Source organism: Pseudorca crassidens, chromosome 2 (assembly GCF_039906515.1).
Source record: "Pseudorca crassidens isolate mPseCra1 chromosome 2, mPseCra1.hap1, whole genome shotgun sequence".
Lineage (NCBI taxonomy): Eukaryota > Metazoa > Chordata > Mammalia > Artiodactyla > Delphinidae > Pseudorca > Pseudorca crassidens.
In genome coordinates, this window is record NC_090297.1 from 83,521,789 (window position 1) to 83,537,396 (window position 15,608).

General features: G+C 42.0%; 1 protein-coding gene across 4 annotated transcripts; it reads left to right on the plus strand.

Annotated features, from left to right (window-relative positions):
* The first annotated feature begins 499 nt into the window (after positions 1 to 499).
* Positions 500 to 11,684, plus strand: RWDD3 (RWD domain containing 3). Of its 4 annotated transcripts, none has more exons than XM_067726980.1 (4): positions 500 to 627; positions 8,363 to 8,850; positions 10,977 to 11,092; positions 11,191 to 11,684. In XM_067726980.1, the coding sequence occupies exons 1-4, from the start codon at positions 543 to 545 to the stop codon at positions 11,303 to 11,305; spliced, it is 804 nt and encodes a 267-aa protein (XP_067583081.1). In that variant the 5' UTR covers positions 500 to 542; the 3' UTR covers positions 11,306 to 11,684. The 4 variants fall into 4 exon arrangements, with proteins under 4 accessions (XP_067583081.1, XP_067583085.1, XP_067583083.1 ...); XM_067726984.1 differs by having other exon boundaries at positions 8,363 to 8,803; XM_067726982.1 differs by having other exon boundaries at positions 510 to 627; positions 8,369 to 8,850.
* Positions 11,685 to 15,608: the final 3,924 nt, after the last annotated feature.

Consider the following 15,608-nt stretch of genomic DNA (forward strand, 5'->3'; position numbering starts at 1 on the left):
TTCTGGGTGTCCCAGACCGTCTGGGTCGCTAGTGCCTCCAGGAGGGCGGAGAATCTCGTCTGTTCTGTTAACTGCAGTACCCCCAACACCTAGTTTAGTTCTGAGCCAGACAGAGGCTAACCTCTTCTGGTCACTTCGCTGCTTGTTTTCTCCTCTTAACCTCCAAGTTCCTTTCAAGGCCAAGTCTGGGCGGGAAGGGCTAGTGTTCAAAGCCCGAGCTAAAGTTAGAGAATTTCGGGCTTTGCTGGGAGGCCTCCCTCCGTCAGGAAAGCAGCGGGTGAGCTGCACGGTGACCTCTGGCAGACACCACGGGGCCTTCCCACTCGGACAGAAACCCCCCGAGAGGGCGCGGAGCCTCGCGTCTGGAGTAAGTGAGCGGGAGCTTGTGGGCGGGGCTTCTCGGGGCCTCCCGCCCGCCGCGCGCTGCGGAGACGCGGGGCGCCCCCCGGTGGCAGCCCTGCAGCGCTGCTCGGGGCCGGCGGCGGCGGCGGCGGCGGCGGAAGGCGGAAGGGGAGGTATTGAGCCAGCCGAGCGGCGCGGCCATGGCGGAGCCGGTGCGGGAGGAGCTCTCGGCCCTGGGTGCGATTTTCTGCGGGCCCGGCGAGTGGGAAGTGCTGAGTCGCTCAGGTGACTACCCCCGCGCCAGACGGACTGGGCGCCCTCTGCTCCCCACCACCAAGGCTGGGCTCCCCGCCCCGGGCCCACACTTGGGGGCCGGGGTAGTTGAATGAGGGAACGACACGCCCCGGGACTGGGCGTGTGTGGAAGCTAGCGGGAGAGTGCGGCGACCCCCAAAACGTGAATAGTATCGCGCCCCTGCTCGCTCCTCTGCAGTGAACGGACAGCATAATGCTCAGGCTCTTGCGGCCCGTGGACCGGTTCCTGCTTCCCGCGCCGCTCCACCCACTCGTCCGTCCCACCCTCCACTCTCCCGTCGCACTCGCACTCGCCCTTCCCCCTCCATCCGCCGTTACCCCCCGTCCCCACTCTGCCGTTGCACCCTCTGACTCGCCTGTCTCCTCAACTCGCTGAGCGCTACGAGCCAGCCGCGCCCTCCTGGAAAGCGTCCCCCCCCCCCCCCCCCCCGCTTTCCCTGGCCGTCCTGTACTTACCCGTCAGATCTGACCGTGAAAAGAGGTTTCTCCTGACACCCCTAGTTTAAATCCAGCTTCCCCAAATTGAACTACGTGCTTTGTAAGCACCACGCATTATGTCCTTCAGGGCACCCACCACAGTTTAACTATATGGGTATTTGGTTGTTTCAAGTTGCAAGAGGGCAGGGACCCTGTCCGTTTTGTAATCACAAAACTCCAGGAACCTACGACAGTGCCAGGCACGTGGTAGGTATGCAGTAAATGTTTGTTAAATGAATTTTTGAATTCGACCAGTGCTCAGTCAGGACTCTCAGTTTGATTGCTTTTCTCCTGCTTTTTCTAGTCGGCTGAAAGGTGGTTGCCAATTACAGGCTCTTGGGGGCGCATTAATCATTCAACTCATTTATTGAGTCCCCGGAAGCGCTGACAGGGTTTCAAAGACACTGACTGCTCAGGGCCTCTAGGAGCTTACAGTCTAGAACGGTTCTTTTGGCTATATTTTCATGATAGTGAAAACTTCTTCTCTGCCTGTCTATGGCGTCTATTAAGTAAAAACCAAAACTTCAGTTTATGAAAAAGTGCAGTGATGCACATAATTTTCAGTTTTTACTTAGCTTTCAAATACATTCTGTGAATTTTTTGGCATAGCTTTCAAATACATTCTGTGAATTTTTTGGCATAAGATTTAAACTTCTGTTATGTTTCAGCTACTATTAAAATTGTCCTTCTGACCATAAATTGGTTGACCTTTAAGAAGGTAGTCTAAAATGTTCTGAATGTTGTGAGAAAGCCATCAAGGGTTAGGATCCATTCCTGGTATCTACGTGGTGTGTTATTCACCTACAGAGCAGGAGTTGGCTCCTTTTCATTTATTCTTTCTTGATCACCCGTGTCTATACGTTCATTGAGCACTGTTATGTTCTGGGCACTGTGAACCAATTCATGTAATGAAGCCGCTTTCTTTTCAGTGCCTAGCCTGTCTTGTAGCTTTCTGAAACAATTGTTTAAAATCCATATGAAAGGATTTACTCACTTTTAGTATTTTCTCGTCACCTCTCTTCTGATTGGATAGCATTTGTTATTCTTCATCATCTTACTTTGCTGTCTCTGGCTCTCTTTATTGATAATTACTTCTGCTTGAGGCAGGCTGTTTGAAGAGATCATCAGTTTTCTTAAATTCCTTTATTATGGCTCAACTAGGAATATCCTGGGAAAATGAACCTATGATTTCCCATTACACCTGAAAGAGGATGGAATGGTGGTGGTCTGGGTCATGAGTATGGTTGAGCATACGACACTGCTGACAGGTCGGAGAAAACCCAAAAAAGTAAGCATAGAAAGAAAGAAAGAGCAATTTCTTAATATGAAGAGCACTGTGGACCCTTTATCTGCTGTTAAATTGAGCATGACTTTCAAGCCATGCCTCCTAATTAATTTAATTCAGTGTTTTGGCATCAATAAGTAATTGAATTATAAAAGAATTCAGTGTAACAACTTAGGACATTTTGTTGCTGAAAGGTTCATTGGAGAATAGAACAATTCAGTGATTGAAATTGGGACGTTTGATGTTCACATCTGGGAATTAAGGGTAAGGTAAGGACTTCTTTAATAGACCTCAGTAAATATACAGTGGGCTGCTGGCTACCACTGTCATGGTCACTGTCAGCTTGGGTTGGAGGATGTAAGAACATTCTGAACACCATCAGTTCCTTCCTGGCCTTCCCCTCAAATAAGCTGCTCCTTGTTGCCACTGGAATCAGGTTAACATTGGGTAGGATTGCACTTCTGGTACGAGATAGCCCAGGCAGGCTCAGGCTGCTAACCCTAGGGTCATCTATGAAGGTCATAAGATTGAAGAGTTTGAATAGTTGGATTCTTTTAGCTGGACTAATTTGTGCTGAGAATTTCAGGGGACTTACATACACTGTGGCCTCTTTGTGATGGTTGTAGAAAGCTCATAAGAGGCATCAGGTGTAACTGTCTCTGATGGGTGCAAGTTATGTAAGCTCCTATTCCTGTCCACTAGGGGGGGCTGTGGGCAGATCAAACCAGGGGTATTCTGCTTCTCCCTGTGCAGTGCAGTCAGACAGGGTGCCAGGTTTAATGGGGTCACCTACCACAGACCTGATACTTTAAATGCATCTTACTTGATGAGGGGTATTCTTTTTTTTTTTTTTTTTTGCGGTACGCAGGCCTCTCACTGCTGTGGCCTCTCCCGTTGCGGAGCACAGGCTACGGACACGCAGGCTCAGCGGCCATGGCTCACGGGCCCAGCCGCTCCGCGGCATGTGGGATCTTCCCGGACCGGGTCACGGACCCGTGTCCCCTGCATCGGCAGGCAGACTCTCAACCACTGAGCCACCAGGGAAGCCCGATGAGGGGTATTCTTAACTTTATTTTATAAAGAAGGTAACAGATGCTCAGGCTGGTTGAGTAACCACCAGGCTCCAGAGTATATGGACTCTTGCATTGCGTCATGCTGCTTAACAGAGATGCGGCCATTGCGTCAGGAAAACAGTTCTTAGAGAGCAAGGATGACACCTGTCCAGGAAGAAGAGAGCAAGAAGAGCACCCAGAGCAGAGAAACGGGGATGACCCCACTTATGTTCAGAATAGTTCTGAAGGGGAGTGTGTGTGCATGCCTGTGTAGGTACCTATGCGGTAGATGGGATTTGGTATTGTTATAAATCTTCATTTTCCTGATGAGGTAATTGAAGGTCACAGAGATTATATTGCCATAGTTAGTGCTCATTATATGTGGAGTTGTGTTTCTGGAAATCATCTTACAGATAAAACAGTTATAAAATGGGAGGTGTGTAAGACTCAATATCATATGATATGTTCGCACAGTAGCTTCAGAGTAGCTTTTTGTGTTCTGCTAACACTAATGCTCAGATTGGATTGGGCCGTCTTGCAAAATGAACCATGACTGTCACCCACTGACCCCTCTAAATCTGCTCAGCCCTGTGTCCTGCTGATGGTCAGTACTGAGGTCGTCTCTAAAAACAAATCAGCCTTGAACTTCACGTCTAAAGGATGGGATCGCCACTTTTAGCTTCACTTATTTTTCGTTTATTTTTTTTTCTGTAACCACGTTTAACATGTATAAAATTCCAGCTGTAACATAAAAAGAAGCACTGGTGGATGTATACTTGTGGGGAGCCACCTGAGAGCGAGAGGAAAAAAATCCTGTGCAGTGAGGTAAGAGAGGGTGTTGGGGGCTTTTTAGTGGTTTTCTGAACAAAGTCTTACCCTGAGGACATATAAAACTGCAAAAAAGAAAAAAAAAAAAGCAAGTATAGGGAAATTCAGTTGTATATGGTATATAAATGATTTCTTAATGGGCTCTAAATGAATCTTGAAGAACTCATCCTCTTAAATTTTGTTTACATTTTCCACTATCTTCTGTTATTGGACAGCATTTATTGAATTTTTATTGTGTGGGATTATGAAGTAGAGTGAAGTCTTAAAAATAACAGTATGGAATTTGGGGTTCAGTTCAGTTTCTCTCGTTTGAATTTCTGTTGTTTGGAGTGTGGTTAGGAGCATAATTTCCTTCATGTACTTGTAAGGAAGAATAAGGTTTGAAACTAACCTATTTTAGTTATGAAATTGATATACTTATTTTAAGGTACAATGACTTATTTAAAAAAACCAAAAAAACCCAAACTAGGGAATATGTATGCAAGCTTCAACCAGAGGCAAAACTTACATCTTTTGGTAGGATCTTTAGAACAGATGAAAATAGTCTTGGAACTCATGAAAATTTTAGATTTGTAGGGCAGGCATAAACTTTCTAGGGCATAGATTTTATTGAGAATGATGAGTTTGTGAGTTAAACTTAATGACTAGAGTTTTTTGGTGCCAGGGAAGGCCAGAGATTAGCATTAGATGTAGAACACCATTATTTTTCTGTTAATCACTCTGTTTCTAAGCTGTTAATAAAGTAGATAGGGACAACCTTGTTTTCTTTTTTTAATGGAAAAAAAACCCCCAAAATCAGACTGACAGTACATGTGATTACATGAAAAATTCTGAGGAAAAAAGAGCCAGTTTAATTGCATGTACAAACCAAGGCAGATGAGAAATGGAAGGGTAATATACATACTTCTAGAGTTTTAGGGAGAAAATGAGTTTTTAAAAGAATACGTAATTTTATTCCTGCATTAAGTATCAGCAGAATGGGGTATGTTGTTGGGATTTTCATTTTCTTACAGAGATAACATCATTTTGTGTAATTTCAGCTTGCAGCTCCTGTGTGTGTGTGTGTGTGTGTGTGTGTCTGTGTGTGTGTGTGTGTAGCTACGGAGGGAGTCAAAGAGAAGACCAAGTAGGAAGGTTGTTAATCCTTTCCAATTCTTGATAAAATTAAAGCAGTTTTCCTTCTAAGCTTATAACTAATAATTTCACGGTTTTCTAAGGCGGAAGTCAGGATTTTCTCCTGTTGCTTTTCTCTTTGCTGACTAGGGCCAGAAAATCACTAAGAGAGAAGAATGAAAGTTGGTAAGGATTTGAAGAGCCAGCTCAGTAGGCTTTCCAGACCTTCTCCCTGGACTGCCTGTTTCTGTCAGTTAGGTCACTGCCCTGGGGAGGAATAGGTGGCTGTTTAGGTGGCAGAGATTGGAGAACACTCTAGGTTTCAGGGTTTTTACCAGAAAGGGAGCCTTGCTTGCGGGGAAAACCTTGCTTTGTGAGCACAGATACTGTGTTAGTTTCTTGTGGCTGCTGTGACAAATAACCACGAATGTGGTGTCTTAGAACAACACATATTTATTCTCTTACAGTTCTGGAGGTCAGAAGTCTGAAATCATTTTCACGGGACTGTAGTCAAGTTGTCAGCAGGGAGGCACCTTTTGTTCAGAAAACATTAAAAAATGCTATTCCCATGGAGAGTTATCTCCATGGAAATAAAAAAAATATATAAAATACAGGTTTATAGAAATTATATGTATGTATGTTTATAAGTAAAGACATTTTTAGGTGTAGAAGAGAAGTTGAGGAAGATCACTTTGGCTCTGTCCACTATTTCATGTTATGAAACTGGATTGACTTAAGAGGACAGGATCTGTGTCTTACCCGTTGTTTTCTCTCAGACTAGAACAGTGCCTTGGGCCTAGTAGGTACTCAGTAAATGTTTGCTGAATGATGAATGAAGAGCTTTAAAAGTTATACCTCCCCCTTGAGAGGGAAAGTGGACCCTCTAGATGATTTCTGGAGGGTTTTTTTAGCCTAGTGGTCACATGTCTGTAGGTCTATTTATAATGCCCATTTTATCTAGTGAAGTGCAGTGATCTAACTGACATCTAGGGAGCTTACTTTAATAATAAAATATTTTTTACAAAGGATAAGTAACAGGATAGAAGAAAGAAGGGTTTTGAGAAGCTGGTGATGGATTTTAGAGGAATGTACTAAGTTGTTTGGAAAATCTTCCTTTATGCAGCATATATTTTACTTATGTAATACAAATTTAAGTTACATCACTTTAATATGATCTTTTTTTTAAAATAAACTTATTTATTTTATTTATTTATTTTTGTGTTGGATCTTCGTTGCTGCGCGCGGGCTTTCTCTAGTTGCGGCGAGCGGGGGCTACTCTTCGTTGTGGTGCACGGGTTTCTCATTGCGGTGGCTTCTCATTGCAGAGCACAGGCTCTAGGCACGCGGGCTTCAGTAGTTGTGGCACACGGGCTCAGTAGTTGTGGCTTGCGAGTTCTAGAGCGCAGGCTCAGTAGTTGTGGCGCACGGGCTTAGTTGCTCCACGGCACGTGGGACCTTCCCGGACCAGGGCTCGAACCCGTGTCCCCTGCATTGGCAGGTGGATTCTTAACCCCTGCGCCACCAGGGAAGCCCTAATGTGATCTTTTTTTTTTTTTGTGGTATGCAGGCCTCTCGCTGTTGTGGCCTGTCCCGTTGCAGAGCACAGGCTCCGGACGCACAGGCTCCGCGGCCATGGCTCACAGGCCCAGCTGCTCTGCGGCATGTGGGATCTTCCCGGACTGGGGCACAAACCCTTGTCCCCTGCATCGGCAGGCGGACTCTCAACCACTGCGCCACCAGGGAAGCCGCCTAATGTGATCTTTGTAATGGTTACTGCCTGGGTTTCGGGGTGGTGTCCTAAAACGGCAGTGCTTTGCAGCTGATACTGAAGGTTCTATTAAAGAAAAACCTGGTGTAATGGATGTGTTTGGTCCTATATGAATCCATGTCTGTAACAACAGCTTCTGTATAAATGGAATTGGATGGCTAGAGAGCCATTTTAATGTTCTGTTAGGTTCTTTAAAATGGGAATGCACTCAGGTTTCCATTGTTGAGCGTGTTGAGCAGCGATCCAGGTATGAAAATTAGAACAATCTGACTGCCTGTCTTGTGAAGGAGAATGAAACAAGGGCTGTGGAGAAAGAAGTAGGGTAGACGGAGGCAAGTTAGCTTCAAAGAGCCTCGTCAGCACCCAGTTCGGTTCTACTCTGCTCTTCTGATCTGTGTGCTTCTGCCCCCTGCAGAATGAATCAGCCTGACGTTTTATCAACTTTTGAAAAGTGGGGTGAAGTGGTGTGGAACACATCAGAGGGGTGAAGTGGAGCAAATCTGAAAGAGAGCAGAGTGTTTCATCTTGTATCCTGTGTGCGCTTTCCCCTTTCCCCCTCCTCCTTATGGAGCCAGAAACAGCTGAACTGATGTCTGCCCAATTTTAGTTCCTCCCGCTGCCTTCATGTTACACTGATACGAATATATTTGAAGTGAAAAAGAGCGGGTCCAGGCAGTTACTGTGTATGCACAGTCATGGTTTGCTCTGTACCCCTGCAACCACACGGGATCCAGTATTTGGTTTGATTCAGACTCACTGCAACATGACTTTCACCGGATTTAGTGTATAACTTTTAAACTAATCACTGATTTTATAAATACACAATACTGTTTCTTTGAATGTTCATATGAGTTTATTAGGAATTTCTGAATTATCAACTAAGTCTGGGGAGGAAGAACATCATATGATGAGAAACCTTTCTGGTAACCTTAATAAAAATGGGATAATGGCAATTATAAATGCCAGTGAAATCCTGGGTGAGCATGATTCTATGACTATATATGTATGGCTGAAAGTAAGAATCTGTAAATCATGGCTTTCTTAGTGTGATGTATCTCTTCATAAAATAACTTAGTTTTCACATGAAAAATAAATTGACACTTGAAACAAAAATTCTAACTTGTTAGTGTTCCATTCAAATTGAATTAGGTACAGCTAATCATTATTTTTGGATGCTTTCCAGAGACAGATGGAACTGTGTTCAGAATTCTCACAAGAGCAGAAGGATTTATGGATGCTGATATACCCTTACGATTGGTGTTCCATTTACCGGTTAATTACCCGTCATGTCTGCCTGGTATTGTGGTTAACTCCGAACACCTGACCAGGGCTGAGCGTGAGATTGTGAAGGAGAAGTTACTGGAGCAAGCAGAGACCCTTTTGTCGGAACCTATGGTTCATGAGCTAGTTCTCTGGATTCAGCAGAATCTCAGGCACATCCTCAAGCGGCCAGAAGCTGGAGGTGGCAGTGAAAAGTGCACTTCTGCAGCAAGCACGACTGTGGATGATGGATTGTGGATGACTCTTTTGCATTTAGATCATATGAGAGCAAAGACCAAATATGTCAAAAGTGTGGAGAAGTGGGCTTCTGATTTAAGGCTGACAGGAAGACTGATGTTCATGGGTAAAGTAATACTGATTTTACTGCAGGGAGACAGAAACAACATCAAGGTGCCGAAAAGTTTTAATGTTGAATATGAATTTGGCTATTTTCTGCTAAAATGGTGTGTCTATAAGTGTGTTTGATAACAATGGGACAGATTAATCATTAAGATGTTTCTGCTTTCACTCTTACCATGTTAATGGATCTTTCTTTTTAAAGACTGTCTTTAACTTCTAATTACAACTACAGACTTGAAAAGTTTGAAGAATAAGTAGAAGATTATGTTTTAAAAATCATGCCACTTAATGAAAGTGATAGGTTATTAAAAAAATCTCTGGTACATGAGTGTTTGTTTCCGTAATCAGCTTTGAGCCTAAATTTTATAAATTTGCACTAAAAGTTTGTGTGTATTTATAGTTCTTTCCTTAGTTAGGCACACAGCAAGGTGTATATTTGTGGGTAGCCTGCAAAAATTTTAACTTTTTGGAAGTTAAAGATATGTTCTGACGCTTGAACTTGGTATCTGTTATACCTGAAAAGAGGAGCTGTTCCCTCCTAACCAGGATTTAGTGTGAGTGGAAGTAGAATCATTAGGGCTGTCAGCTTGTCACCTCCTCCCTAACTTTTGCTTTCCACCTGACTTGTCTCAGCAGCTGCTTTCAAAATCATCGTCTTCTTCAGAGTTTTCAAGTTCTCATTCTAAACTCATCTAACCTGCTTTATGTGGGACCAGACAAAGAAAGCTGCTTATTATATTTTAAATCTTAAAAGAGCTGCAAATCACTTAATAGGTTTTATGCTTTCAAGTGGGTTGGGTCAAGAATAATTACAATGGAATTTATTTGAAACAGATTTATCTTGCATAACCTATCATCTTAAAGATTTGTAGGATAACTACCTAGCTTTTTGTTATGGGCTCTTATCCCAAAACTTGTTGGTTAATAACTTCAGTTGACCAGAGTAGTGCTGGGTTATAGTGTATAGGTACAACAGATTTTCAGATTTAATAAAGATATTGGGTTGGGGTCTGACCAAGGAACCACATATATTTTTTAAAATTTAATTAATTAATTTTTGGCTGCATTGGGTCTTTGTTGCTGTGTGTGGGCTTTCTCTAGTTGCGGTGAGCGGGGGCTGCTCTTTGTTATGGTGTGTGGGCTTCTCATTGCTATGGCTTCTCTTGTTGTGGACCACGGGCTCTAGGCGCGCGGGCTCAGTAGTTGTGGCACACGGGCTTAGTTGCTCCTTGGCATGCGGGATCTTCCCGGACCAGGGCTCGAACCTGTGTCCCCTGCATTGGCAGGCAGATTCTTAACCACTGTGCCACCAGGGAAGCCCCGGAACCACAAATTTTAAGGTGATTTACAGTATATCTATAAAGTTTGATCCTTTTGGATAAAATACTGGCTGACAAAATGAATACAAATTAATTTCTTTGCTCATATATCCCCAAAAGGCTCAGATTTTTCTTTAAGCCAGCTCAGGCATATTAGGCTAAGTGTAGCTGTTTTGCAGATGTTGTTTCTCAGATTGGATCCATCAGTTAATTAATTTATTTAATCATATGGCTTGACCTCTGGTAATGTAGAGTACTTTTTAAGGAGTTCTTTCTTTTTTATTAGCTGTCCCTAAAATGTCATTTAATGTAAATATCCCTTAAATTTTTATAAGACTGTATATCAGGATTGAGAACTACAGGTACATATTTATAGATGCCATCAATTTGGAATGTTCGGTACTGTGTGCCTGTTAACTTCATTCTGACCTTGAGGAAGTGATAATAATGAGAGTAGCTGGTACTATATTAAGCACTATTGTGCCAAGCACTCCTCTAAGTGCTTTATATGTATGAACTCATTTAATTATCACAACTTTCCCATAAGGTAGATGTTATGAGTACCATTTTATGGAATAGGTTAGTGAGGCACAGAAGATCTAGATAACTAACCCCAGAATCAGATCTAGTTTAGATTTAAGCCTACGTAGTTCGATTAGACCCTTCTTTACTCCAGCATTCACCAGAATGTTATGCTTCAAAGTATGTGAAAACACTGTGTAACTCTCTTACTGCTTGATTCAGGAAGTGAGTACTCTGTAAGCGTGGAAATAAGCCTATAGGTTTATGGCTCCTTTCAAACTAGGACTTTGAGATTCAGAGTAAGATACGTATTTAACGTACTGATTTGTCATTTAGGAGTACCTGATTCTTCAGAAAACCTGCAAAGTAGATGTGGACTCAAGTGGAAAGAAATGCAAAGAGAAAATGATTAGTGTACTGTTTGAAACAAAAGTACAGACAGAACACAAAAGGTATAATTTAGTACTATTGCAGATGGAAAAGCAACTGAATCGATAATTATACTCTGACAAATTTAGGCATATTCATGAGTTTCTCTTGTATAATACAGGTTTCTGGCATTTGAAGTCAAAGAGTATTCATCGTTGGATGAGTTACAAAAGGAATTTGAAACTGCAGGACTTAAGAAGCTTTTCTCCGAATTTGTACTTAGGCTGGTAAAGTGAAGTGGAAGACAGGTATCTTTTAGTGAAACAACAGCGTTTTTTGTTTTGTTTTGTTTTTGTTTTTTGCGTTGGATTTTGAGAGTGGCTGATTGAAATACTCATAAGGGAACAATTTTAGAGTTTTCTCTGAAGCAAAATGACAGACACCATCATAACTTAAGGACAGAAGCCAGTTCTGTTTATGGAATATTAAACAGTAAAAATATCCATGTATTCTAATTTTGCCAGTATAGGTTGGGTTCAATAGATGGAATGTTATTTGAGAGATAAATACAAAAAGATGATGGTGAATGAGCCCTTGTGTTTATACAGAGGATTTGTTTGGAACTGTGCAATTTTCTGCCTAATTTTCTTGTAATTAAATGAATTTTTAAAAAGAGATTTGTTTTCATGTTTACTTCCTTCATGTTTACATTTTTAGCATTTGATAATGATTTTTCCCCCATTCAGATTATTCTGTCTAATGTTTTAAGTTGAATGTTAAGAAAATTATAACACTGATTTCATTGTGGAATTGGATAAATGGTTAGTTTAAATACAAACTAAAGAAGTTCTACAGAACTTGATTTACAATTGCTTTCTTTGGGGTCCCAGAATTGCATGATACTTACTAGTGATAGGACTGGAGAGTCAAATTAAAATAAAATTCTTCAATTTAAGTTAAAACTTACAAGGGAAGAAGTGTTTTACACAAAATGAACTTGGCTTACCAGAGGAAGAAATCATATGGAGATACTATTTTTTATTTCTGATGAAATTTGTTAAAGTCTGATAATCTCAGAATATATTTATTATGACATAAGGAGAGAAGCCATAAAATAAAAGCTTGTGTTAAAATTTGTACCAAAAGTATAGACAGGCATTTATGTTTGAGAAAGGATATTTGTGTTCCTGAAGCCACCTGTGCTCCTAAAATAAGGGGCCAAGTAATAGAAGAAAGGCCAGGCAAATCTCCCTCACTGTAATCTGAGGTACAGTGATGTCATTATAAATTATAACTGATGGGAGAGAGAAATAAGGAGATGCTGTGGCACGCCCAGTAGCGCTTCTTGAAAGTGCTGCTCTGTGACTGTGGCAGTACCGTCTGTCTCATTTTCAGACACCCTTGTAATTAAATTAGACCTACCTCTTGATCATTCCATTAATTAGAGGGGATTTTTTTGTTCGTTTTATGTCATTCTAGGGTGTTGATGATTTTTTCCTGGAGAACTGGTAAATGTAGTTAGGTTGTTCTATGGGAGGGTGATATTCTCAGAGTTCAGAAACTGCTAGGAGCCTGTACCCGCCACTGCACTATTGGAGACTGTTGTAATTGATCCTAGATCTGCTCAAGTGGTACTGCCTGGACCAGAGCTAAGGTTGCTGATAGGTACTATCTGTGGTGTGTTGGCATTCACAGTCACTCCACCCCTGCTGATTGCCAACAACTACCATGGTGCCAGAACCTCTGCTGCCTCTGACTTCCCAGTGGTGCCTCCTATTGACCAAACCTAACAGGAGTCCAGTTGGCAGAGAAGTCGGGAAATGTAGTTTGCATGTGTCCCAACCCCAGGAGAACAGAGCAGAATACAGGACGGTGGGTGTGTAAGTGAGGGAGAGGGAGCTGAGTGCCTATGGCAAGTAACGAGCACGACCTTCCCTTTTAGCTATTAAGCAGCCACGCACAGCCTTCTACCCATATTTAAATTTCTGTACAACAGCAACAGTTTATGCTTCAGTGTATGCAGATTTTACTATCTTTTGTACAAAGGAAAAACTCTCACCTCTCCCCCAAAAGGGGAAAAAGTAAAGTTCCATCAGTTACTATTATCCTTAGCGGTGTTACTTATCCTGGTTCAGTCACAATCCCACCTCAATTAAACTGTCAATGCACTACGACCAACATTTCTTATGTAACTTGATAGGGGGTAGGGGAAGGAAAAAATAGTTAATATGTACAAAAATATCCGCAAACGATGAAGTAGATTTGCTTAAGTACTTGTTTCTATAACTGGTCTTGAAGCTGTAGTTGATATTTATAACTTCTTCCTCTGCTCCATTTGGCTTTGCTCGTGGCTGCCTCTTTACCTAGTAGGGTGGGCGAATCTTCATCCTGGAAGGTCTGAGTCCTTAGGAGTTGGTTGTTTATTAACTTTCACTCTTGAATAAGAGAATATTAAGAGGCAACCCAGAGAATGCCTGGGCTCCTGACATAGTTCTTATTGACCCCATTGTGTAGCAGTAGATCAATTTCCCTGTAATAATGTGGATCAACCACCCCAGCCATTATACGAACCTCCTTTGTTGCTTGTTGGTTTAGTGTCATAGGGACCCTAATATATTCAGGTGTCAGTCTCAACTTCAAATTCACTTGAACCATTTTGTGTGCCCTGGTAGAAATATTTTTTTTCCATGGGAGCTAAGACCACCAAATCAGCATAGCCCCTTTATAGGGACGGTAATAAAAAATTCTGTGAGTGGGTTGTTAAACATAATACTGAGAGAAATCCATCCTATTTTTATTCCGCGATTCCTGGACCCATGTATTCTGGCAGTGGGAGAAATAACATCATATATTGGTGACTGGTTCAAAGTCTTAGTAGGTCATTATATTATTCTATCAAGCCAGCCACTTCTGGGTGATTTGGTACATGGAAAGACCTATGAATTTCATAGCTATGAGCCCATTGCTACATTTCTTTTGTTGTGAAATGAATTTCTCATTTAGAATTTATGTTGTGAGGCATAACCATGTCTGTAAGATTATGGTTGGTAGTCTTACAGGAAGAGACTTAGGATTCATATCCAGAATTAATATTTTCATGAGAACAGTTGCTGACCCTTCTACTAGAGAAGAGATCCAATGTAATTAATTAGCCACCAGGTGGCTAGTGTCTCCCAGGAGTGGGGCCCTACTGGTGGCTCAGGATTCGTCTCTGTTCTTAGCAGGTTAGGCACTCAGCAGTGACAATAGTAAGATCAGTATTGGTGAGAAGAATTTCATGTTGCTGAGTCCGTGTATAACGTCTGTCCCTGCTGCCACAGTTACTTTGTACATGAGACTGCTGAGCAAGCACTGGGATGCTAGGGAAAGAGGATGACTACATCCAGAGGATGAGTCAGCCTGTCCGTTTGAGCAAGGAAGACATTCACTGCAGTGGTTGCCCTGTGAACATCACATGGGACACGAATACCCTCACATTTTGTGCTCATCCCGAGAGGTCCATTCACACACTCCTGCCCCAGATTTCCTTGTCATTAGGCTTCTGATCTTATTCTTTCAAAGTCCCTGACTACCTGGCCAACCCATTAGCCACTGCCCATGAAATACTGTAGATCTACGCCTGTGGACATCTCTTTACCTAGATAAGTAGACAGCCAGAAGTACTGCTCAAAGTTCTGCCCACTGAGAAAATTTCTCTTCACTACCTTTCAGAGACACTCTAGATTGCAGTGATAATTGCCAAAGCATATTGTGAAGAACCATCCCTATACCAGGCCTGAGTTCTTTCTTCCGCAGTAAATAAGTTATGGGTATCCCCATGACAGCATAGATGTGGACTAAGGAAGAAGCAGCAGTGCAGGAGTAGTCGCTATAGGCATTTGAGCCACTTGATCATGCAGCTTCATGACCAGGACGTGCTTGAGCCTGATCTTGTACATATCACTTCACTTGTACATGTCCAACTTCATGATTTCATGGATGAAATAATACCTCATTAGTAATCAGGAGAAATGTAACTTAAAACCACAATGACACCTCTAGCCACCCACTAGAATACCTAAAATTTAAAAGATGGACAGTAGCAAGAGCTGACAAAGAAGTAGAGTAATGGCAACACTGATACACCATTGGCAGGACTATAAATCGACCCAAATGCTTTGAACAAGCAGTTTGGCATAATCTAGAAAAACTGACAATTCCATACCTTATAAGCCAGTATTTCTGCTTCTAGGCATATACCCTACAGATGTGTGCATGTATGTGTGAGGTTACCTGTACAAGAATGTTCATAACAATATTATTTTTAATAGCCCAAAGGAAGCAACCCAAACACCCATCAACATAGAATGGACAAGTAAGTTGTGGTATATTCATGCAATGAAATACTGCACAGCAAACTAAATAAGTGAACTATAGCCAACATGCATTCATCTTTAAAAAGCAATATTGAACAAATGAAGTAAACACGAAAGGTGCCTTATGATTGTAAAAGTTCAAAAGCAAGCAAAATGATATTAAATTATGGATGCATACTCAAGTGCTGAAACTAAAAGACAAGAAAAGAAGTTGGTATAATAAAAGTCAGGATGGCAGTTACCT